The sequence below is a fragment of the Cyprinodon tularosa genome, unplaced genomic scaffold (genome assembly GCF_016077235.1).
Source record: "Cyprinodon tularosa strain WSP-4 unplaced genomic scaffold, ASM1607723v1 ctg165, whole genome shotgun sequence".
Lineage (NCBI taxonomy): Eukaryota > Metazoa > Chordata > Actinopteri > Cyprinodontiformes > Cyprinodontidae > Cyprinodon > Cyprinodon tularosa.
The window spans coordinates 1,717,590-1,744,555 of NW_024038483.1; the positions used below are offsets into that span (position 1 = coordinate 1,717,590).

Consider the following 26,966-nt stretch of genomic DNA (forward strand, 5'->3'; position numbering starts at 1 on the left):
CCAATCTATAAATTACCAAGGGCTCATAATAGCATACAATATAAATTATTTTAGTTACAGGATAAATAGTATGCACAAACATTTGTCATCCTAGAGAACTACCTAACAGAAACTCTACACACCCAATTTTAAAGTCAGAGGTTATATTGTATTGTTCCTCTGCACTGCACAAACTGAATAAATCAAAGATATTTCCACAAAGTCTCGAGATACATGGTGAATTAGTCTTTTTTTTTTTTTTTTTTTTTTTACATCTAAGTCATTTTTCTAGCACCTTTTCCAAATATATTTCTGCTATTTGCATATCCACACTGTGACAACAGTGCCCTGTGAGATGGCTCACTGTGCTATACTGTATATACAGATGAGGGTTATTTATCTGCTGCTGTGACAATCCAAATCCATATATCCCAGCAACAAGAAGAAAAAAAAAATCACATTAAATAAAGAGTTCTTTCCCACATTATCCCTCTGACACTTTATTAAAATCATCTTTTCTACTGTTGTCCAAAACAGTAGGTTGGACATACTGCACCAATACCTTTTTCATCCCTGCTGAATACAACATATTAAACACAACATAAAAATGCCGCCAGTGCTACATCTTGTCAAATGCTACCTTGATTTTCCATGTGCGCATTGTGTAAACACATTTTACTTGGAGCAAACACAGATGTGGACAGAAGAAAGGGTTTTATTACTATCATAGTTTTTAACCAAACATCAATATACAGCTACACATACAGTCCGTTTGAAAGTGTCTGTTTGACATTTGGAAATGCATTCTGCAGCAACAGCATCATCACTCACTTCTCCATCAAAATAATTTAGAACTGACCCATTCTGACATTTGTCTGACAAATCACAAACAGAATCTTGGTGTTTTACGCAAGACAAGCTGCACAAAAGCAGCCACCACTGTTTTTATTTCCCAGGGCTGTGTGATGCCAGATAGTTACACAGGGAACAAATGATGTAAATAATGCTTCAGTTTGGAAGCTGTAATAGAAAAATAGACATGAATCTGAAAATTATCCAGGTGGTAACTTAACAGTGCATGCTCTAATGTACTTAAATTGGTAATAAAACAAGAGAAAGTAAAATGTCATGCTAATATGTTTAATTTTAACAAGTCATCTAACAAAGTATTTTTCAATATACAATAACTACATAGTAGTTGCAAATAATAATGATATGTATAAAAAATTCTCCCTGTGATCCCTTCATTTAAGTTTGTGCATCCGAATATAAAAAAAGGTTATTATGTGTAAATAAATTCAAATAATACAAATTATATCAGATTTTTTTGTGAATTTAAAGGAAGATTTTTGCTTCTTATCTTGCTTAATTGACTTATTTTCTTTAGCTATGAATTTTAGTGCTATATTGAGATAAATATTTTTAAACAAAAAAAATAAAAAATAAAAAACTGAGCAGATTTGCTGTAGTTTGGAGAAAGTTTGTTTGTTAATAAATTTCCATATGTACCTCAATATGCTTTGTTTTGATTTTACTAGCATTTCATGCTGGTTATATTTATATGTTGCTGGTGCCGTTGTGGTCATACCTTCATTTATTAATCTTCCTAAGCATTATGTTTTGTTAAATAGGGGATTTAAAATTGCATCTGGAAGCACTCTCTGTATAGACAGGAAGTAAATGGTGATGCAAACTCTAGCCTTGTCTTTCCTCTTTCTCATCGTTTGGCTTTAGTCATTAAAAAGGCGCATTAAAAAGCTGACAAACCTGTTACCTTAATGGACATTTCAGAAATGGGGGTTAATCAAAGGTCAGTTTCTATTATTTTTGTTCTGCATTGGGACATCAGTGTGTACCATGTTTGGGCAATACACAACATCCATACATTAAAATTTCACCATTTTTTTACAGTGCCATTTTTAGTTAGTGATGTGAGACATGACACATTTGAATACAGACATCAACATTACTGCTAGGTTACAACAATTGATATGAGACATCCTTTGAAAGAGTGATTTTTAATGTCTGTTCATAAAACAACAACAATGAATAAGGCCACTCTTATAGTTTGCCATTTCTGCAAAATGTGCTAATTAACTGCTGCACACTTAGGGTATGAACTCTTTATAAAGAGAAAAAATAATTTTATATCCCTTTTTCATCTTAGGTTGCCAACACAGAAATGATCACTATATACGGATGGCTGTTTTTATATCAACTGTTTGACATTCTTTTTGCTACATCTCAGTTTGCTGAATTACCAATGAATTACAAGAACATGAAAAACAAATAATTACATATCATCCTTTGTGCATTTCAAATCCTTATTAATGAGGATTTCAAAACACTTCATAAAAGAAAACACAAGGTTTTTAGGAGTATTAGATCTGGAGTGTGTTGAACTTCTCCAGAAACTGTTAAGGAAATGTTAAATTGAGAATATCTCTGTATATCAATTCAGAAGGTTTAAATATATATATTTTATGGATCTTATGCAGAACGACCTAAATAAAAACTTAATGAAAAAAACACAATTATAATAATCTCAAGACAACCCATTTCTCAAATGAGCTAACTTTTCATAAAATAAATAGCTTTATAATGCAAGGTGGCCTATCAGTTTAAATCAGGATTAAACACTGAAATGTGTAATTACTTATGATTAAGACAAAAGCTCCTTTCAGGTCAGACCATCAGCCTGTGACTGAAAAGTCTTCTGCAGGTGTTCTTCATGATCAGCTAATGACTTTTTCACACAGCGAGATAATTGTGAAAATTGTTCCCATTTCCGGTAGCCCTGATTATCGTAATGGTGTTAAAATGATCATATCAGATAATACCAGAGTTTGTGGCGTGTTACGATTGATCATATCTGCTTGTAAGGTCTTTGGCTCCTCTCCTACCTCAAATCAGGGATATCCAACATGTTGGATATTCTTGGCCCGTTATCTGAGCACGAATGGTGTCCCAAACCGCAAACAAGGATGCAAACTATCGATTTGGCAAGTAGCCAATCAGAAAACTCACCAGTTTAGCAAGCAGAGCACCCTGGTTGTTCTGTCTCCTCTAATTGAACCAATTATGTTTCTCTCATAAAATTAGTTGAACAAGTATCACCATTGGTTCGTCTTCTTTGAACATAGTCTTTACTTTGAACTCTGTTTTTTTTCTCCAACAGGTTATAAAGAATGTCAGACAGGTCTGACATCTCAGTGTTCCTGAATGGATTCTGTATCACACATCACAAGATGTAGTAAAAAATCTGTTATATCTATGATTTTTTTAATCGCCATGTGTGGGTTTTTTAAAAATCATTGGACTAATTTAAAATCTTGCCACACAAACAAGGCATAAAAGACCTGAGATGGAATCGGGTCCACAGACGATTTTTCTGCTATCCTCTGTGGAAGATGCAGTCATTGGGCCTCATGTAAGAAGCATCTGTATGAACAAATTTGTTCTTAAATTGTTTGTATGAGTGATATCACATTCATGATTTTTCTCCTATTTCTAATCTTCTTTCAAGTATGAACACATCTTTCAAGCGCTCCAAAGTTGAAGCAGGATTCTTGTGCAATCACTCAACTGCTAGCCAAACCTAGTTTTTCATTAAATGACCAGATTTGCTGATACTTAGAAGAAATTGTCTGCTTTATTTGTCTACATCATCATATGCTATGCGATGCTGCAATTATAAATCCTTATTTAATCCACTGATGACAGAACTGTTGGTCAGCACAGTAGCAGCTGGCAGTTCCAGGGGACCGGAGGGTATCCAGGGGATGCTGGTTTGAGTTGTTGTAAATTTGTTTAAAGAAAGTGCAGTCAATGGGCTCTATGGGGGATCAAGCTACTTTTGAAGTAACATCCAAAAAAATTGATAGAAAGTTATGAAAAGATATTCAGTAACATTTTGCTGCTTGAAACTCTTCTAATGTATGCATTCAGTTCACTGGGGATAAATAGCCAACATGTGCCATAAAGGGAGATTTTGCAGGATGTTGTGTCATTTTGGTTAATGGTAAACTCATCTCAAGCATTTCTATCATAGAAGTTATAGTTAATAATTATATCAATTTACTTCTTGCCTCCACTGGTACTTTGGTACCACTAATACCATTGACTTTCGTTTTTGCTAAACATGATTTTAACACCATTTTCAGAAAAGATGATTTGTGTTATTATTTAATTTATTTTTATTTCTGTAACAGTGCAACCAAAAAAATGTTTTCTTTTAAAGCTGTTGTGATTTATTCCCCACCTCTTCACTTTTACTGGTCCTTTAATTCTGCTTCTCAGCTCTTGGTCAGCATAACCTCATTCTCCAAAATGGTAGTCTCTCCTTTTCATCTTCAATGCAATTTTTGTGAATGGTCTCACTAGCCTTACATGGTGTTATCGGGCCAGTAATAATGCAGATTTTTCCTTCTCATGAACACGCTCTCACTCACACACAGGTGGACTGCATCATGTATACGAGGATCATTTACAAAATTTTACTGGAGAACATTTATTGAATCTGATGTGGCATTGTCATAGGAGCCCACGGTAGTAGAAATTTATAATACAAAAAAGTTGTTGCATGAGGCCCACTGAGCAAAGGTGAAAAGGGGGAGCTGCAAAATGCTGTGTTAATCCTCCAGTATAGATTATGTCCAATAATTATGTTGTGTAGCATAATCTCACACACAGACACGAATGTACTAAGGATGATGTACACAGATTTAGTTTTTTTTCTTGAAGCACCAAATGTACTTAGCATGTTAATCTCAACAAAGAAGTAACCCAAAAATTAGGTGCATGAAATTCTTTTTAAACCATATTTAATGAGTATTGTTGAAATTAATGACACCTTATTATATTTTTGGGTTACTTCTTTATACACCTTGCCCCTTAACATCCATGCTTTTGGCTGTATGTTTTGAAAGGCATGGAGCCCCATGAGCTGGATAAATTACATAGTCAGATCTAAACGTTAGCTCTAAATTTGTCTTTGAAATATGTATTTATCACAGAACTCTGACCTGAAAGGTGCTATAGACTGACAGGAAGAAATTGTGAATCTTTGGAGATGGTTATTGTTTGAGTACAAAGGGTCTTTACAAAGTGCAAGTTGGTTTCTGTTATGAAGCTACTTCTTTCTTCCTAAGTTTCTCATCTGCAACAACAAAGTCCTACCAAATCAATTTTCCACTCCTGAAACCTAATCTTTGGCAAACAAAGACAGTATTATTCTAAATGAGATACCTGCCAAAATTAGGTTTACTGTTTAAAGTGCATCGACAGAGTAACTAAATAGATTTAATTTAATATCATACTTTGCCATCATTTGCAAGACTATATATTTCAGAAATATCTTTCTCTACATAGTTTACAGTCATATGTCTAAGGAATATGCTATCCTTTTGACTTCTACATTGATTAAATACAATTTACGTTTGTACATCAATTTGCATTTATATAATGAATACTGCTAAATATTTTAGAAGACCCACCTTAAAGATGTTCCTCTCTGCCAAACCCTTAATGTCTATAATCGATTCAACAAGAGCTATACCATTAATCTTGCTCAGTTCTGCAAAACAACATTTTAATATAAACAAATGAGGCAATCCAGACAGAACACTGTTAAATGATCCGATATGCCAGCATATCAAGTCACAAGTAGTTGGATATTGAGGTCACCGGTCATTATGACATCCTTTTAGAACAAATTTTCAGTGAAGTGTTGTGCATTAGATATATATATATATATATATATTTTTTTTAATTTTTTTCCCACTAAATGTGATTTAAAAATTCACAAATATTTTGATCTTTCTGTATAGAATTTAATATTCTAAAGCTGAAAGTTCAGCATGGATATATTTAGTATTTTTCTCAGATGAAAATGATAACTCTCTAACAAAATGTTCATCTAATCCAGTTGAATATATATTTCTAATATATAAGTCTTGGCCTCATTATATTACCTTACACTATTTGACACCGAGTCAAAAACCTTGACTTTCACAAAGAAAAATATGATCTCCGTTATAGCATTTTTGCACATGGAATAGTATACTTACAAATGTCATTCATTTTAGATGCCATTTATTAATATAATATTGTTCATTCATCTTTTGGCTCCAACTGTACCGATCCATGATGATCCAAGGGTTCTGGAGCTTTGCCAGTTAGGAAACACCACCTACCACACACTGTCTTGAGTGTCCTCCACTAGTTTGAAGAAGCTACTCGGACAATATAGGTCCTTAGATCAAAATTCTCTTCACTCCTCACTCTCTTCTTCATCTCCCTTGGTGCCCTTACTCCAGCGCTGGAAGCAATGAACAGTTGAAGCCAAAAAGAAGCTGGTCATTATGGCCACCACAGACACAGAGATGCCAGAGAAAATAATGATGAGTAGGTCTGTTAGAGTCAAAGTGGCCTGGCACTCGCGAAAGCTGTCCTTTGAAAGCTGCGTCAGAGAAACGCGTCTGCCATCCATGGGAAGGGAGCACTCCATGCCTTCTACCCCTGAAACAGAACAGGAAATAGAGTTAGATACAATTATTTGATATAAAAGTAGTGATAGGAATGCCTGCAAAAATTAGAATCCAAGCATGGTTCATATTTGCGATTAGGATTTCATTTCAGTAAGCTAACATATGCATGGAGCAGAAAATAAAGCATATTTGTGGTACATTCTTGCTCTCACTTGCAAATTATGACATTTTGTTGCATACTGTGGAGTAAACTGTAAACTTTAATATTGATTGGTAGCTTGACACAAGTCTGTTTTATGAATCTCTGGTGTGATACTATTATAGAATATAAATTATATTGAATATAAGTCAAACTACTCAGGAAATATTTTAAGTTGGCTAGTCCATTCCACAGAAATCAACCTGTTATGACATTGGGTATGACTGATTTTAATTCTAACAACCTGAAGAGGTATCAATGAAAATGTGGCCTTTTATTACTGTTTATTATATTATGGGTAAAAATCCAATTTACTGTATCATATTCTAAATTCACAGAATTAAAATCAAAATATATGATCATTATGGGTAGTTTTGCATTGTATAATTCAGTGAAACAGTCATAGATAATATATAACTAAGCTTCTGACACAAAGGTAATCATTCCATTGTTTTTACTACAAAACTGTTGACATTTAAGCCTCATTAAATACATGTGGTAATCAGAGATTGAATGCAGGCCATCAGACTCTAAATGATGCACTCTCAATTTTGCAAACCTAATGCTCTGTGCAGAGAAGAGCATTGGAGAAGACATTGTGCATTATATTAGAAGAAACCCTACTGTAGATATGTGGGCAGAAATGAAGGTTTGCAATGTGGGTGGCTATGTTTCACTGTTGCTGTGCATACAAAAAAGATCAATTTCCTAAAGCATTGGTTTTCACTCTAAAGCATTCCTTGTTGTAACATTTTAACTATGTGCAATACTATTAATTCAGTCACCTAAACATACTTAACCTTATCAACAGTGTTAATGAGGCGAGGAAAAGAAGCTAGAGTAAAAGAAGCTTGTTTATTCTATAAACCTTAGTAACGAACATTTAACACCTTGTTGTTACAATGGAAAAAGGCACAGTGGAAATCTGCGATAGCATGGAATTAGTTTTCATGGTTCTCTGATTGACTTACTACAGTATTAATAAGGTTTGTAACAGAACTCTTTAGGAGACTGATAAAAGTTGGTGACACTAATACCCTAAATACCATATAGACTCTTACAACTCCTCTAATATTGAATTAGTAGAGCACAGCAGCTATTACAAAAAACACTATTACTGGAGAGAAAATCATAACATAATTTTCATATTTCATACAGTTAAAACCAGATGTTTACATACATTGTGTAAAAATGCACACAACCTTTGTTTCCGGTGTTGCATAAAGCAGAATGAACTTTCCCTGTTGTTGGTTAGAATTATTTTAATTGCATAACTAAAACTGAAACAATAACCTAAATATTTATTCATTATCTTTGTTCAGATGAAGAGGTTTACGTAGATTTTAGCTGCATGTGGAACAATTTTCTTTGGAACTATATAGTTTGCCTTAAACATTGTGTGTACAGTTTACTGAATGTTGAATTCAGATGAAAAAAACATTGGAGGGATTTAAAAATTTGGGTTATGGGGTCCTTTCTCTTTACTTCATCAGCATCTAGGTACACTGGACAGAACCGATTGCAGTTTATGGTTGTGTTTAAAAAGAGTTAAGTAAAATATTGACTGTTAGTAGCCATGTTTTTAGGATATGAAAGTAAGTATTTAGCAACAGAAAGTGAAGTGGATTATAGAGTGTGGTATTGCAACAGGGTTTAATGTGAGTTTCAAATGTTAGATAAGGGTTAAATCGTAAACCAATATTTGTTATTAAAAGGACATATTGCAGGTAGAGGTTTATGGTGGAAAAAGATTATGTGTGGATTTTAATATTATGGCTTCTGCATTTAAGATGTTTAATTTGAAAAGTTATGCACTCAATTAGCCACTTACTTCATGGTAAGAATAGACAGTGAGGGTAATGAACGTACAGAGAGATGGGGGTGTGTTATTATGCAGAACTTTATGCTTTCTGCATAACAATGAAATAAATCCTGTGGTGATTGATATCACCAAGGGTTATGAATGTAAACAACGTGGGCACTAGAGGCACCGCAGGTGGTTTTGTGAGTCGGAGATCTTATTTTCTTGATAATCTTATTCAGTTTGGTTAGGGAGGACCAAAACAACAACAAACAAACGGTTCTGAAGAACAGCCTGGTGGCATATCTGGAGCATATCTGGAAGGGGACTGTGTGGCCCCAAAAAAACTAGGAAGAGTACTGGAAAGCATATTTGGCTTACACTTACAGTAGTAACACTGGGGCACCAATGATACCATTGTATGCCTCAGATGAACACAAGAGCCCGGGCAGGATGTGGCAGAGATAAAGTTCAGCATCTAGCTGAAGGCTACACTAAGTAGCCAGCAAATCCCTCCGGAGAAGTCTGCGCTCGCTGGAACGAGTCAGACTGCCTTTGTCCTACAATTTAGAAGGAGCTGAACGCAGTGTTTGTGTTGTAGAGAAGAACAATGGGGCCCCAATCAATGTTGGCCAAAGGAACCGTTAGAAGCCACCAGACCTGTGACTGCCTGAAAAGGAGAGACGGAGCTGCACCACCGAGGATATGCTGCTGGGGGCTGTGGCTACAAGTTAACCACCCTAGCTAAAACCGAGACATCCCGTGCTAACTTGAGTTATAAAACTAAGCCCCTTGCAAAATTGCCTCTCTTAATATTGCATAAGATTGATCCAAATCTCTTTGAGCTGCTGTTGGATGAACGGACTGGACTGGAATAAAGACAGGGTCTGCAGAAAACGGAACTGAGCCGATGGCCCTCACTCCACCGAACCAAAACAGTAACATCATCCTTCCCCTTTCCCTTTCATCTGATGTATAATAATAGCTCTGCTTGGGTGAACTAGGTAGAAATACAGTCGTGTTATTGTTTTATTGGATATAAGCTTTCTCATTCAACTGTTGATGTTTAAAGAGTTTAACTGAATGCTATTGCTCACTGCAGATAGAACGAGTTACATGTTTCGGAAACTAACTTGAAACTAACTACATTGGACTGGCTAGCCTTGTAGCTCTAGCTATCTCATGCTGAACATTTTATAGAGGCTACATCATGAGCCAAACCTTTCCACTTTTCTGTTGGACCCGTCCAGACCAGAACCCCTGAGGCCAGCTGAGCTAACCCATTTCGCTTTCAGCCTCAGTGCAGTTTAATGCATTCCTGAGTCATTATTCATTCTTCACCATAAACCAAATGAAACTTCACTGTTTGACTGCATTTAACATCTCTGCATCAGGGTTTATTCATATTTATTATCTGCTGCTATTTTTACAGGACATTTTCAAATGCTTTAAGCCTTTGAACATTCCTCAAACTTTGAACGGACTTTTAAAACCCTTTTCCCCTTTTATTTCTTTATTGTTGCCTATTTTCAGTAATGTTTAGTATTTGCGTAGTTATTGGATATAATACTGTTAAACCATTGCGCCGCCACCAAGAGATGTACTGGGCTTAAAGGAGCAAAGCATCCATCATCTGCTCAAACCCAGGGGTGTACAAGGCACACTTGTTCAAGGCACTGGGTGGAGGTGCATCAGCCAGCAATGCAGGTACTGTAGAACTCTGTATTTTAACCCATTGTCCATTATTTTATACAGTGAATGGTTTATCACTTCAGCTAGATTCACTCTTCTTTCAGTAGCATCCAAATGAACAGAGACACATTTATTTGGTTGGTGAATAATAACGTTGCCGGTAGCCATAGTCTAAATTACTAAATTGGTGAAAGACAACTGAAATTTTAACAGCCGGATTCAGGAGTCCAACCTTTTAGGTAAGAGGCTAAAACCCTGGTCAGTAAGCAAATGACAGTTATAATCATTCAACTGATAATAATTATTTAGTTTTTTTCTTGATTTGAATGACCTATTAATTGACTAAGTCTAGTTCTAGTTATTTGATATATTCGTAATATTCTGGTAAACTTTGACAACAATGATCAGTAAGCTGTAGAAAAGAAAGCTAACTTGGACCCCTCTTTAGACCATTCAGTAATAGGAAATGGAAGTGTTGGTTGAAAAGATAATGACTGAGGCTACAGCAAATTAAGGGTAACATTGGGCTCTGTTGATTAAAGTTAGAGCACAGGCCTGGTAAGTAAGTAACTTCTAATTATAAGAACCTTTCAAAGATAAACATTACAGTGTTTCCAAGAAACAAATTAATGGCAGGAGAAAAGATAAAAGAAATGACAATAGCAACTCAAGTGAAATACTGTCTAAATGAGTAGGCTATTCCTTGAGGTGTTCTTGAAAGAGTCAATACATACTTTGGAGCACAGAGCGAGTAGAAGGGAGTTCTAGAGCTTTGGGACTAATGTCACTGGTTAGATGAAGTAAGAGGAAGGTAAAGACAATATATCTGTCAGGGTTCCTGAGTGTGGGTTAGTGCGAGTTGTGCATCCCTACCCTAGAGGATCTTTGTTGAGAACTTGGGTAGCCTACACAGGTGAAAATAATCTTTATAATCATAGTGCTGGGCTTAAAAGAACACCAGAATCTTCATTCGGTGCTGGTTTCTTGTGTGTTGTAGAAGTTTGTTTTGTTGTCTTGTAGTCTCCAGCTTCTCTCAAGTATTTTCCCTTACGTTATTGGTTTTTGTTTTCGGCATTTTTGGATTTTGGAGTTTTGCCTCTGTTCCCCTAGGATTTTTATCCAAACTCATCTGTGCCAACTCCTCCCTGCATTTGAGTCCTCAAAACCTCTACACAACCTGACAATATCCACAATATATATCCATGTGTTTGGCCATTGATTGCCTAAATGTAAAAAAAAAAAAAAAAAAAAAAACAGCACGTAAAACTAGACTCTAAAATGAACAGCGCCCAGTGCAGCAAGGAAATGATGGGGACGTTTCGTCCTTTTCTAAGCCCTTGTGAAATTTTTTGCTTTCCCATTTTGCACAGTCTGACAGTGATCTAGATATGCAATATTTAAACAAGTCTGTTTGATGCAAAATATGTCAGATTGTTTCTTAAGTAATAAAGACTCTGTCTAACCACATACTTAAAGAGTTTCAAGAGACAGAGTGCTATCTAAAAAGACAACCACATTTTTAACATCTTTCACAGATTTGGAGAAAAAGGTCAATAACTGCTTAAGTGGAATTTCATAACTAGCAGCAATGATTGAGAGCAAAGCTCCTTGAGCCATTGAGCCGGTGACCATTCTGCCTTCCACAATCTAGAAGATATTGCAAGTCTTGTTTTCCTGTAGGTTGGATGTGACTTCAGGCAATCCTTGGAACATTTAGGGCCTGATCTTCAAAAGGTCTTTAAACACGTGCAGACTAGTTTGCACACATAGATCGCATCTTCGAAGAGGGCATAAAGTATTTTCTGTTTGCAATTCAGTAGACAGTGAGTGCAACCCCTATTTTGTGCCTTAGTCTCAAAGATCATGTAATGGTCAGGTAGTTTTGTTTGTTTTTCCTTGTTTCATTTTGCCAATATATTATATAGATTTCCCAGAGCTAGATAGTGGCCCAACAGGTTTGCTTTCACAATTATACACATTATAGTTTTGCCATTAGGTTCTGTTTGAAAATTAATTATGAAGCTTTATTAAAAATGTCTTACAGAATACAATTATATGCAATGGAGATAAAAAGGGATGTGAGAAAGGGAGAGGGGATAAGAAATAAGGTGATAGAGAAAGAAATAGACAAAGACAGAAGAGAGAAAATTAGAGAGAAATAAAAAAAACACAACAAAACAAACCAATATAGAAGAAATGTATTAGCTCGAGCAACTCTGTTTAAACACCCGCAAGAAACACAAAAGGAATGAAAACACACAAAGCGCGTTCTCAGGTGGCTGCAAGAACGGCAGATGAGAGCCCCTGGAGCCAAACCACACAGGGGCCCGATCCTAGAGGGGTCCACCCCAGGAGGGTGTGGTGCTAAAGCCCCATGGGGCTAAAGCGGTAAGGCAAGTTCATTTACAGCACAATTCAGTTGGACAATACTAAACCAATCTTAAATTTGGTTGGCACCAGATTATATCATGACAGAAAATTTAGCTTTGCCTGAGAGGATAAAGCCACACAAAATGTATATGATTAAATCCTCAGTGTTTCAGGAGCTCAGAACACAGCAGCATTCGGTTTCTTTTTTCACATTGGGTACTCCCTATTAAAAGACAACTAACTAATAACCAAGCTGAATATTCTTACTTGGTTTGTTTTGAAATGTTTTAAAATATTAGGAGCTTCTTTTTGAAAACAAAACAAAAAAAAGTCAGAAAAGTAAAAAAAATAAACTTATCAGCTGATTAAACATTTGATATCCTTTTCGTAGGATATGTTTTCTTTTTTCCTTGGGTTGATTTAATTATGATCCTGGCACCATTTTTTTTTTATGTTTTGTTTTTTTCTTTACTTCTTGTTTCAATTTAAACTATGCTGCAAATGCAATTATGTTGTGTATCTCCAAACAAACTTACAGTTCTATCTATGGACATGTGGTTATGGTCATGAAATTTTAGCTAAGTTGGTTGGTTAGTATTGGAGGTTCCAGTTTTCCACCATTTTATTTATGTGAACCAAATCATATTTGAAGAATTGTTTGGTTTTTTTGTACACCTTTACAAAAAATGAAAAAAGCACTTGCAGTGATAAAGCATTTAAACTAAAAAAAATCACAAAGGTTAGTTAATAGAACAATGTTAATTTGGTCAAAATGATCATTAAATTAAAAGAGCTTACTCATTCGCCAACTACTTAGGGCAGAATAGTCAGACTAGACTGCTTGGATTTCCACAATGAAATGAAATAAATTCAGTGGATTGAAATGTCTTTTACTATATTCAATTTGTTTATGATGAGGATTTTCAATCTTAACTATATTTTCACTATGTCTCTCCAAACTGAGACGGCTTTGAAAACTGCCATTTCTAAACGAGGTAAGGCAAGGCAAGTTTATGGCACTTTTCAGAGGAAAGGCTGGAGTGCTGTATATGAGAATAAGAAAAGTACATTGCAGTGCCAAAGAGACAACACAAACAGCTAAAGAGAATAAAAGTATATAAATATTATATAATATTAATAATATGTAAAAACAGATAACATGGTTGATAAAATATAAAGAAAGATAAAGATAAATTAATTAAGAAAAATGAATGACAGTCAGACTAGAAAGCTAACTTAAAATATGTAGATAGCATAGCAAAAGACCACTTTAAATTAAAATATTTTTTTGATTTTTATTAAAAGCAATTGAGGGTTTCAGCACTTTTACAGCTTTCTGTTTTTTGTTATTGTGGAGCATAAGAACTAAAAGTTGCCTCATGTTTGATTCTGGTTCTAGGTATGTAAAGCAGGGTTGAACCAGAAGACATGAGAGGTCTAGGTGGTAGATTCACCGACAAGTCTGCAATGCATTCTAAACCTAAGCTGTCAGAGATATTATTTTTTAGTATTTTTAAGTTTATTCGCTTAGAGACAGGAGCCATCACAATAGTTTTAGCACTGGATGATGCATTCCTCTACTTTTGTTTTGGTGAGGACATGAGCAGCAGCATTATGGATTAGCTGCAGCTGTATGATAAACCTTTTATGCAAATTTGAAAAGACGAGGTTGTTTTATCATTTATCTTTAGTTCAGTGAAGATACTAGAAAATGTATCCACTGGTTGAGTGGTTTTCAGGTAATGTAGTCAAAGGATCAGATTTATTAGCCTGTAAACTGTGGAAAGTAAGACACAAGTATTGTTAATGGTTTTGCTTGTTATCTCAGAGAAGAAAGAATATATTGTATTTTTCAGTTGTAAGTTATATTTTTGAAGTTTACACTTAGGAGGCCTGAATATATTGGGGACTGGGCTATTGTTTTACCAGGAGAAACATGTCTACAAGTCTAAGATGTGCTTAGAAATACCTTTTTACACTCCACTGTCTTTCTGGTTCAGAGTTTAGAGAAAAGGAGGTGGAATCAACGTTTCCTGTTGAGTCTGAAGTCGACCCCTTTGTGTGGGTCAGGTTGTGGAGTGACAGGGGTTTAATGGGGTGGTCGGTCTGGGTTGGGATTTGGATAGGAGAGGTAATAAAGTGGGGCACCACCTGTCCTAGAGAAGTTGGAGGAAATAACTTTTGTGATTAAATCCTTCTCTGAGCTAATTTTATAGTTATCTCTCTCTCAGCTGGAGCTGTGTGTGGCAGTATTACTATTGTGGTTTTTTGTGGTTGTTCTCTGGTTAGGATCAAGGCTGCTGGTGGATGTACACATAATAAAATACATTAGATATAAAAACACTTTTAGCACCAGATTTGTCAAAAAACGACATATTTAAAAAAAAAGTTTATTTATCCAAAAAAAAACACAACTTATTAAGAAAGTTGACAGGTGAAGCAGAACAAAATTTTTGCCACTATTTATTAATAATTAAAAAAGGTCTCAAAAAGGTCTTGTTTCTGCAGAAATATTGTGGCAACGGTTCACTGAAAAATACCTTGATAATGAGACCTCCTATTATATGAATTAAATCTGCAATACTTCTGATTTTTGCTCGGCCACAAAATCTATGGTTCGATAGTTTATCACAAGATTTTGGCAGGTCAGGCGCTCTTCTGTTACTGCCGGAACATTCTCTAAGATGTCAGAGATCGGAGCACTGGCATAAATCATAACTTCTGTTTTAAGCTTTTTTCTATGTTTTTTGCTTGTTTGTTTGTTTTGTTTTGTTGGTTTTTTGCTGAAGTATTTATTCCCATCCACAGCTGTGTAACACTCTATTAGGGTCCTTGACCCCCATAAGGACGCTCTTTCTCTGGCAGTTTAGGAGAAGGCTGTTTGGAATAAAGATTGTTCTTATATCTTTTACTATTGTTTTCAAAAGATTTGTTGCTTCCTTCATTCATTGAAACAGGAAAACCTTTTTTGAAGATGAATTTTATAATTTCTAGCAAGTTCAATGAAAACATGCTGTTGAAATCCACTCTTACAAGGGGAAATGTGGCATTTTCCTGTAATTCTAGCTCTTCTGGATTATTTATTAGCCTAGATCTTCCAGTGAGTCCTCTTCCTTGATGTTTTGGTTTTGTTCCTAAAACATCCCATTTATTATCGCTGTTTTGTTCACTGTCTGAGTCGTTGAGTTGTCTGTCGCTTTGTGGGATAGCTGAGTCATCACTGTGCACCATAGTAACCTCCAAATTCCCTTGGCTATCACCATGTGGGATCACAGGCTGAGTTGTATTGTTGTTGTATACAGTATTGACCTCCTCATTCACTTCTAGTCAATAGGTTTACATCTCCAGAACAGTCATTTTCTATAAAAGTTGGTCAAAATGTGATATAAATAATAAAATAGGAAAAATGAATGATGTCATTTCACCTTGGGTTAAGATGAAAATCTGGCTTGGGTTAAACAGTAGCAGTATGTAAGCAGTATTTACCTAAATAATGAGAGCATGTAACAACCTAGAAAAAAAAAAAAAAAACATTAAAATGATCATTCTCACAGATAAAAGTACTTTCACTTTAGGCTTATCTTATTTGTACAGTGATTTAGGGATTAAATACCTTCGGAAGCTATTGGCTGTCACTCTAGAGTAGCAAAACCTCAGTGAAAAACAAACAAAGCCAAACCAGAAACCGAAAACCAACTTTGAACACCTTTGTACAGCTCAGGTATCCTTCTGTCTTAGGAAAACAAAAAAAAGGCTGAATTAACAAAAGCCAAAAAACACTAAAGATGATAAATGTGTTTATCTGGTGAAATATACCGTATTCATAACAGACAAATCAGATTGCTAAATTTTTTTATAAAAATAGGCTGACATGGTTGCATTTTTTGTCATTTGTAAAGAAAAGGCTTTTCATTGATTATAAACTGCCAAGATAAGTCATGACATACCATTTGTTCACTAAACCTAAATAAAATTTCCTTTCATAAAGTATACTTATCTGGTTTTATCATCCGCTGAGCAATGCCAGTCTCATATCCCAAAAGAGGTTCAATTAAAATAATTTCAAATCTGGGTCTACCAAGAGGCACAATATAGTACTTATTTGCAGTATCTGAGCTGCACATTTCTGGAATGAGATCTCTGATATTTCTCCAGTTATTTATCGGAGCCACTGCCCCGAGTGCCTTTCAGAGAACATTTCAGTTTTTCCCTGAGCCCTCTGTATATCTCCAATTTCTCATGTTTTTTTTCCTGATGTTCCCATCATTTGGGATGGCCCCATCAATCACCATGACTGTCCTCTGCCTACCAATGATCACAATGCCCGGTCGGTTAGACACAACCGTTTTAGCTGTCATTCTCCACCACCTTGGGAGATATTTTTCTGATTTTTTTTGCTTCTGATTTTGAATGATGTGAAACTGGAAGTAAATTTTACACTTGGGAGCAGCTTATTATCATCTCTAAAGTTGAAATATTACTTCAACGACTTCCACAAGAACATTCTGAGTTGAATAGGAGGCATTGGGAATGCCAAGAAGTGGCAAGGAAAAAGGAAAGGAGCAGGAAGTTTAAGCCATCAATCATTATGGGCAATGTGAGATCTTTAAGAAAAAAGTTAGAGGAACTCCAACCCCTTCCAAGGACCCTCCAAGATATTGGCAATGCAACATTATGTGCTTTGCTGAAACCTGCATACAGGATCATATCTCGGGCTCTGTTCTAGGAACTCCTCCAGAACCTCTGGAGATGATTTCATGAAGAAGAATTCTTCATAAAGTGAAGAACGTATTGGACAACGGCAAGCATCTTATTCAATAGATGGTTAAACAACAACGGAGTGTCTTTAGTAGGCAGCTTCTCGAGATCTGTTGCAAAGCAGACCAATACAGAAAATCCTTCCTGTCTTTAGCCATCATCATTTTAAAAACTGGATTAAAAAATGGCAAAAAACAGACAAACTATGAGCTACTGAAACATACATTTCTGTTTGGGATTAATAAAGATTTTTTATTTTATTGAAGAGAATTTAAAGTCGACTGCTCGGTGGAGAAATGCGTAGCACTAATGCCTTGCAGCAAGAAGGTTCCAGGTGCGATTACCGGCCCAGGGTCTTTCTGCATGGAGTCTGCATGTTCTCCCTGAGCATGCGTTGGTTCTTTCCTAGTTCTCAGGCTTCCTCCCACGGTCCAAAAACATAACTGTTAGGTCAATTGGCTTCTCTAAATTCTCCTCAGATGTGAGTGTGTTTGTGAATGTTTTTTTTTTTTCCCCGTTTGTCTCTGTGTTGCCCTTAGGGTAAAAAAAGTATCGATACTGAAACGTTGTATCCGGATACAGTACTCATTTTCAAAAGTATCGATACAGCCATCTAAAGTGCAGAATAGTTGAAAATGCACTTTCTGAACACTGTGTGATTGAATAATTCTGTGCATTTTTCAGTTTCAGACTTTTTTTGGAACAGGTGCAGCTGCTGAGAATTATTTTTGTTTAACTGGTTTGGCTAGTGTCATTGTTATGTCTGCAAAACATAGCCAAGGAAGGCACACTTAATTTTAATTTTGTAAGTTTTTTATCAAGCTTGCTTAATATTGTGCACAGCATACAACCTCAAAATATTATTCTTTTTGTTTTTTATTTATTTATTGTATTTATTTAGTAATGAAAATATTTCTGTTGAATTTCAGAGTCTTTGTTTTTATTCTTGTGGTATCGAAAAGGGTATTGAGTATCGAATATTTTACTTAGTATCGGTATCGTGACAACCCTAGTTGCAATGGACTGGTGACCTGTCCAGGGTATACTTTGGCTTTTCATCCATTGAGCTAGAGATAGGCACCGGCACCCCTCTTGACCCCATCAGGGAAGTGTGACAGAAAACAGATGGATGAATTTTAAGTGAATTGAACAAAAATTGTGAATTCACTAGAAAAAATCTAAATTTAAATAAGTAAATTTTTCCTTGAATAAGTGCATTTTTTCATTTAGTAGGTAAGTGAGACACTTTGCTAGTGGAACAAGACAATTTACATTTAGAATAAATACAGGAAAAAAATTGTATTGTCTTATTTCAAGTGCATAATATCTGATGATCTAATATTAAGAGTAAAAATTTGTGTTGCTACAATGCCATTTTTGGGCCCTGATACCAATACCTGCTTGTGCAGTATTGGCCGATACCATCTGTTTGAAATTTATATGTGTGTGTAAATATATATATGAAGAACTGCATACTACTTGGATGTAAAAGAATTGCCATCATGGCTTTGTCAAGCTGCTGCCTACCTTTGTGAAGCATGGAAAAGACTAACTTTTTATTGCCAACTGGAACAGGTGACAATAGTCAAATAAACTTTTGGCTCTCAAAATGGTATCAGTGTCCTATTTGTCAGTACTCGCCGTTACGGATACCACCATTTTAGTGCTGGATCAGGGCCCTCCCCGATACTGGTATCGGTATCAGTGCAACACTAGTAAAAATATTCATTTCATTGGGATATCATCTTATTTACCTGCTCAAATTAAGGGAAAATACACCTAATATAAGAAATGTTAACCTATTTCTTGACCGTTTTTGCAGTGTCTGTGGGAAGTATGGAAGCTTCAATACCCACTGTCTGAACTATCAGCTAAACTTTCTAAACTAATTGGAATAACTAGGCTTCAAGTCTAGCCCCAGTTGGAAGAGAGAAGTTTTTCAATTGATTAGATATATTCTGAGGTTTTCAACTTGGTAATGTGTTGACAGTTTATACAATACCCCATAAACCTTTGATATTGCAACTACTATGACTCTGGAGCAGGCTTTTGTTCTGTGATGTAACAAAAATCACGCCCTTACACTCTCAGGTTTGTCTGCCCACACGCTTGTGTTTCAGTCTTGGCAAAAAAAGTTGATAGATTACATTTAGGATTACTGCCAATCCGCAGGATAGGCTATCTCCCGTCTCAGCCATGATTGATCTACCTTGCTAACTTGTTGCACATCTCTCATTTTAACACGACACAGCACTACATCTACAGACGGATTTCTAAATCTGTTGATTCACTATAGTCATGAATCTCTGTTCATATGGTAAAGTTTACATTTATAGCACCTAAAAAACCAAGTGTGTAGAGACCTTTGTAGTAAGATACTGCAACCACACAGCTGTGATGCATGATTAAACCTTTTGAATGTGTCTCTAATTATCATAGAAGTAAATTATTTAAACATGATTGCAGTCATACAATATAAAGAAAACTGACATTAAACATAATTGTAAAATGTTTAAGAATAATTATAAGTAAGAAACAAATAAGAGTCAGATGTTAACACAGTGAGTAATATTTGCAATGTATTTACAAAGAGAGAAGTATTATTGTGACTCAGGGCAAACCGTGAATTATTCATAGGGAAACTCCGTCTGTGGAAAGATTCAGCAACCTTATACCCGACACACACAAATTAAGTCACTATAAAAGCACAATGTATCCTGGCTGCCTATGATTATTTACAAATATAAGGCATAGCTGTTATATAACATACACATTTCTTTTGGTTTAAAATTCTATTTATATTTTCATAAAATTACAAATATAGGTGTGTATTTATAGGATTTTACATTTTAAAACAGCTGAAGCTTTTATGCTTATATTGTTTTATTTTTTAAATTTGAAAAATATCCTACTCTGCTTTTCAACATGCACCACATGATACTATCACATTTTGTAAATCTCTCCATCTTTTCCCACTTGGCTCTCCCTTACCAGCACTCTCTCTCACATCCAAACTTTAAATACACATTAAATTAGGCCAAGATAAAACAAGCTGTCAGGTTGTGTTAATAGAACAGATATTTTCACATCACATACCCATGGGTAATAAAGATATCCAGGGATGTTGCATTGAGCATTGCAGGCTAATATTTACATCAGGTGGAGCTGGTCATTATTCTCAGAGCTGTTTGTGCAGTGTGATAACAGTTTTTAAAGGGTAAATAGAATAGGCTGAGGAGGAAAGTTCAAATTTTGACCCCAACTGTCATATGAACTGCTACTTTGCTGCGAAACTGTTCAGGTCATGACCAGTGTTGATAGCAACACCCAGATGGACCAGGTTCCCTATCTGCCATCTCCCATAAGAAATGGGCTAGCCCTGCCCTGTAGGCAGCTGTAGCTCCAATTACTCTGGCCAATATGCTGTAGAACTGTGTCAGTCTGAATTATACATGGCCTTTGTTCATCCTTAACCCAAGAGCACTGGAGACAGCGGTGGATCATGTTTACACTCATTCTTCCGCTTAAAAATGTATGAACCTGATTGGTGGCCAAAAGACACCTTTGCATGGTGACCTAGAAAAACCACAAAAAGATTAATTGCTTTAAAAGTCAGCTTTTAGTTAAGGAAAAGCAGAAACAGTTTTTGTATTTCAAAAAAGAGGAAAAAACATTATAATCATTGCAATTTCTGTTTATTTTGATTGTCTTTAGTTCAAAAGTCCACAATTTCAAGCACACCCCTACCAGCCATTTTTCTGACCTGTGATGACACAAAAAGAAAAGGTTGCTGTGTTGTTAGGCAAAATCATTAGGGAAATCAAGAAGTGAAAAATGAAATGGGAATTAGATTTACCATGTGGACGTTGCAGCTTCTAAGTCATGCGGAGAGGATGCTATAAATATTTTCAGAAAGTCTTTTAGAGCAGAATTTCTTTAGATGAGCTATATATTTAAATATATATATATATATATATATATATATATATATATATATATATATATATATATATATAGCTTGACTAAATTTGATAAATATATTATGAATATAAATATAGAATTGAATAGAAAAGAATAGAATTCAGCTTTATTGTCATTTTACTGTCACAAGTACAAAGCAACGGAATATAGTTTACATCTATCCAGTTGTGCTATGCATATGAGCCATTGGTTTAGAACATACTGACATGGGAGTTGGCTCTACCTGGCTGTGTGTTACCTGGATCAGCCTGTGGAGCTGGCTGACAGTTGCCTTTGTATTTCTGGTTCTAAATGTATGTCTGTTTATGTCGTCTTGAACCCCATTTGGTTTCTTCCTGTTAAAAGAGATTTTTCCCTTCCACTGTCATAACAAGCATGCTTGGTTTGAGGGATTGCATCCGAGTCAATGAATCAATGCAATCCACTGGCTCTCTATAGAGAGAGAACTGTGAACCAATCTGACTGTTTGGTCTGATTGAATTGTCTCTGTGAAGTGCCTTGAGATTACAGTCTTGTGAATTGTCACCATATGAATAAACTGAATTGAATTGAATAGCACATATGGTGCAATGAAAAAAAGGGCAAATCAGACATACACTATATTGCCAAAAGTATTTGCTCACCCATCCAAATTATTGGAATCAGGTGTTCCAATCACTTCCATGGCCACAGGTGTATAAATTCAAGCACCTAGGCATGCAGACTGTTTTTACAAACATTTGTGAAAGAATGGGTCGCTCTCAGGAGCTCAGTGAATTCCAGCGTGGAACTGTGATAGGATGCCACCTGTGCAACAAATCCAGTCGTGAAATTTCCTCGCTCCTAAATATTCCACAGTCAACTGTCAGCTGTATTATAAGAAAATGGAAGTGTTTGGGAACGACAGCAACTCAGCCACGAAGTGGTAGGCCACGTAAACTGACGGAGCGGGGTCAGCGGATGCTGACGCGCATAGTGCGAAGAGGTCGCCAACTTTCTGCAGAGTCAATCACTACAGACCTCCAAACTTCATGTGGCCTTCAGATTAGCTCAAGAACAGTGCGCAGAGAGCTTAATGGAATGGGTTTCCATGGTCGATCAGCTGCATCCAAGCCATACATCACCAAGTGCAATGCAAAGCGTCGGATGCGGTGGTGTAAAGCACGCCGCCACTGGACTCTAGAGCAGTGGAGACGCGTTCTCTGGAGTGACGAATCGCGCTTCTCCATCTGGCAATCTGATGGACGGGTCTGGGTTTGGCGGTTGCCAGGAGAACGGTACTTGTCTGACTGCATTGTGCCAAGTGTAAAGTTTGGTGGAGGGGGGATTATGGTGTGGGGTTGTTTTTCAGGAGCTGGGCTTGGCCCCTTAGTTCCAGTGAAAGGAACTCTGAATGCTTCAGCATCCCAAGACATTTTGGACAATTCCATGCTCCCAACTTTGTGGGAACAGTTTGGAGCTGGCCCCTTCCTCTTCCAACATGACTGTGCACCAGTGCACAAAGCAAGGTCCATAAAGACATGGATGACAGAGTCTGGTGTGGATGAACTTGACTGGCCTGCACAGAGTCCTGACCTCAACCCGATAGAACACCTTTGGGATGAATTAGAGCGGAGACTGAGAGCCAGGCCTTCTCGTCCAACATCAGTGTGCAACCTCACAAATGCGCTTCTGGAAGAATGGTCAAAAATTCCCATAAACACACTCCTAAACCTTGTGGACAGCCTTCCCAGAAGAGTTGAAGCTGTTCTAGCTGCAAAGGGTGGACCGACGTCATATTGAACCCTATGGATTAGGAACGGGATGTCACTTAAGCTCATATGTGAGTCAAGGCAGGTGAGCAAATACTTTTGGCAATATAGTGTATTTCCATGATTTCTTTGTACTGAATTTCATGGTTTAAAACTCCAGTCTACGTACAGTTTTTACCCTATCATCCATCCATCTGTCCATCCATCCAACCGTCATCCATCCAGTTTGTAATATAAAACTTGTTTTTTTTTTTATGGTATAGGTCTCACCGTTTTTCCACTGTTCACAGCTTTTCATTATATCTATTAGGTCTGACAGTATGAGGCCTGCATAAGGGAAACACAATGTTAAATCCAGCCATCTCATTGTTAGTCATACTTGGTATGTCTCTATTATTCTTTTAGCAAACGTTTAATTTACATTTTTCTTAACTTTCTAAATGTTATCAGGGTTTACAGGTAACATAACTATTGCTAATAATGGCAGATTAATATAAAAAAACAGTATATGTATGAGTATCAAAGCTACTTTTATGTCCACTAAACTCAATTAAAAATTATTTGAAGGTGAAAGTAATTACGAAACTGTAATTAAGCCTCTTGGGAACTTAAAACTTTATGTAAAAACTCAAAGTTTTCTGCCTTGGGTTGCAAAGAATGAAAGTTCTGAGAACAGAATCAATAGTGCAGTCCAGAACATCATGGCCTATATGTCTGTAAGTAGTTTATTTTAGGGGTTATCAGCAGTTTGCAGCAGCTGAACAAACCCGTTTTAGATTACTACAGTAAGTTCAGCTTAATAACAGGTAACCTCACCAGGATCCAAGTAATAATTACAAACAAAAGAAAGTTTCTTTAAATTTCATAATAGAGAAATGTAACAGATCATATGCCAATACTTTTGTTGAGCATTAACAAGATCAGATTAAGAGTAGTCCCCAGGTTTTTTTTTTATTTCTTTAATTAGATGCCTGTACTGTAAGTTACTCCCTTATAGAAAAAATCCCCACAATAAGTCATACACCCCTATGCACTCCTTAAATCAGATAACTTTATTCATAGATGAAATGACTTCAAACAAAAGGAGATGTTTGTTATCCAACATAGATGTTTTCTTTAATAATACCCTACCTATTATAATTCATTCAATTTGAAAGACATGTCCCTTGAAATAGGCCATCTCGTTTAAAGATTCTGTTAGACAATAATACAATTAGGTTTTTTCAAGCTTTTATATCTCAAAAGAGTTATTAAATAGAACCCAAGTACTGTATTTTAGGTTTAAAATGTATGCAAAAATCAAAACAAAACAACAAAACATCTCTGTAATCTGATGTAAAAAATGATCATGTGTGGTTCAGCAGATTGTTTTGTTTCTTTGCTTCCACGTCCTACCCTGCTCTTGTGAGATTCTTGTTGCCTGAAGTACAAGGAAAAGTTTGCATCCTACAAACCATTTAACTCTAGAATAATAGTTATGAATAAGGACAAACACAATAATTGCACAGATAAATAAATTAATATTTAATGCTTTTGATCTTCCATATGTCCTGATATGGTAATTGAATTGGCATATGCATTAACATCTCTCATTTTTATTTAGGAAAACACTGAGAGCCCCATTTTGAATAAAGACACCAATCCAACATGTTTATTGATTTAACGCAAAAAGCAATTCATATTTCATGGGGAACTTGATAATGCAATTTCTCTCATGTGTCTCTTAAAAAAAAACGAAGGCACAGACTGAGTCTGCTTTGTAAAAACACCAAAATGTCCATCCGCTTATGTAACTTAGCCTCGTGGCTAAACCACATTGGTGGATGGAGTCTGTGAGCATAAAAATTCTCATGAATAAAGCAATATACGTATGAAGGGAAAAGCTGTCTTTATTCACTTATTAGAAAAAAAACGCATTTACATCCATAAACTGCTGCTCTGCCACATGCATGAAAAGGTGTCAAATAAAACGTTGTATTAAAAAAGAAACAGGAATGTATTCATCTCATGAATGTTCAATGTTGTGGTCAGTGCTTGGTCTACATGCAAGCTTAAATCCTAAACCAAATTAGCTCATTTGTTTCACCAACATTGAAAATACTGTGAATTTTATGGTACCAATAGATAACAATAAGACAGAACTGACACGTTCAAAAACAAGTGCCATTGTCTCGTGTTACGCACTGAGTCTCCCACATCAAGAGCTGTGGGGGTGGATGAAAAAAGAAACAAAATTGGAACATGGGAGGGGGAAGGGGTTTCCTCTTGTACTGGGAAAAATAAATAAATAAATGGGCCAGGGCTGCATGATGGCGTAGGATTTACCATATTACAGCTCAATGCTTCACTTGGATGCACGCTATCTGGGTCATGCCGAGCAACAAAAAACTGAGGGTAGAATGACATTACTTACCATTCGGAAGCTTGTGACGATTTTCAATCAACCATTCAAACAGGTTGGTGAAGTTGCAGTTGCATACCCAAGGGTTGCCCTCTAGTCTTACCACCCGCAAGGAGGGCAATTGACTTAGGGCCCCCACCTTAAGGGTAGATAGTGCATTGCGTTCCAGTTCAAGTTCTCGCAGAGAAGTAAGGCCCAGGAAGGCATCCTCACTCACCATGCTCAAGTATGGGTTGTTTCCCAGACGCAGTTTGATCAAGCTCCGCGACTCCCCGAAAGTCCCCTTTGGGATTTCAGTCAGATTGTTGCTACCTAGGTCAAGGAAGACCAACCTGGAGGATGTGCTTAGGGTGCCAGGTTCTATGTAAGAGAGGGAGTTGTTCCGGAGGTCCAAGTAAACCAAGTCACTATACAGAACCAGAAAATCCGAGGGGATGCGGGGTATCCAGTTATCGGCTAGCAAAAGCCTCCGGACATCCAAAGGGATCTCTTCAGGAAGACGGGTTAACCCCCGGCCACTACAGTCCACAGTGTGAGGATCTGGGCACAGGCAGGTTGCTGGGCAGTTTTCGCCCCAGGTCCAAAAGACAGAGGACAGCAAGATGAGGATAGGTTGAAGCCAGTGGACCCATGGCAACATGGTCGAGAGGGTCAAATGACTTAGGGGAGAACAGGTTTAGGTTAAGTACAAAATGAAAAAAATGGATGGGGGTTGAGAACAAAAAGACAGGGGTCAGAGGGCACAGGGCTGGTAGAAGGAAGGGGGTGGAAGGAATCAAGGAAATGAAAGGGATCAATCCTCTTGAATGAACATCTTGATGTTATGAAGAGAGACACCTGACAGGACTTAGGAATTGTGTGACGGCAGTACAGCTGAGGAAAACTGTTTTCTAGGAGATCACGTAACAAGCTGCTAAGATAAATTAGCAGTCTGTCTGTTTTAAATGTGTAATAAGAGGCTGATAGTAATCCGTGAGAATAATTGAGGATAACACAGAGGGGGATGTAGCTCTGAAGAGGTAAATTAACAGGAGTTAGCTGGGAGAAAAGAGAAGTAAGGGAAACAGACAAGGGAGAGGGGGGTTGATGAGAAAGCTGTGTCCGCCACACTACCCCACAGTTCGTCTGGCAGCAGGGATAGACAAAGACAAAGACAATGAGAGCTGTGACAAAAAAGGATATGTGACACAGTAATTCAAGCATGACAAGCAAAGAGTTGCATTGCTGCATTCGTCCATTAGTCCGAAGTCTTTGTGCAGAAAAGCCCAACGGTGTGAAAAAAAACAGAGCTCACGGAGCATCGCTCAAATGTGTGGTGATGTTGCCCCCGCTCGCCCTTAAATCTCTCTCTCTATCTTCCAGTGCCCTGCAACATGCTGTAAAAACAAAGCCAGGCTCAGTGCTTTTCTCTCCAGCACCATTTCTAAGCTGTGTGAGAGGCAATCCAAATGTCCAGGCAGGAGCCTTGTGGATGTAGGCTGAATTACTGAGCTGCACTCAGCCATGCCAATCCAATGTCTGCCTCTGAATCTACCACGGTTTATCTCATGCCCTCTCCCCTCTCCCT

At 36.7% G+C, this 26,966-nt stretch overlaps 1 protein-coding gene across 1 annotated transcript; it reads right to left on the reverse strand.

Annotated features, from left to right (window-relative positions):
* Positions 1-466: 466 nt before the first annotated feature.
* Positions 467-26,966, reverse strand: lrrc38b (leucine rich repeat containing 38b). Its single transcript, XM_038280872.1, has 2 exons — positions 25,412-26,966; positions 467-6,498 (listed from the first exon to the last, which is right to left on the reverse strand). The coding sequence occupies exons 1-2, from the start codon at positions 26,037-26,039 to the stop codon at positions 6,251-6,253; spliced, it is 876 nt and encodes a 291-aa protein (XP_038136800.1). The 5' UTR covers positions 26,040-26,966; the 3' UTR covers positions 467-6,250.

Coding starts and splice junctions, on each gene's coding strand:
- lrrc38b (XM_038280872.1), bottom strand. CDS start 26,039: ATGTTGCCATGGGTCCACTGGCTTCAACCTATCCTCATCTTGCTGTCC. Junction 6,499..25,411: donor TCGTCACAAGCTTCCGAATG/GTAAGTAATGTC, acceptor GTTCTGTTTCAG/GGGTAGAAGGCATGGAGTGC.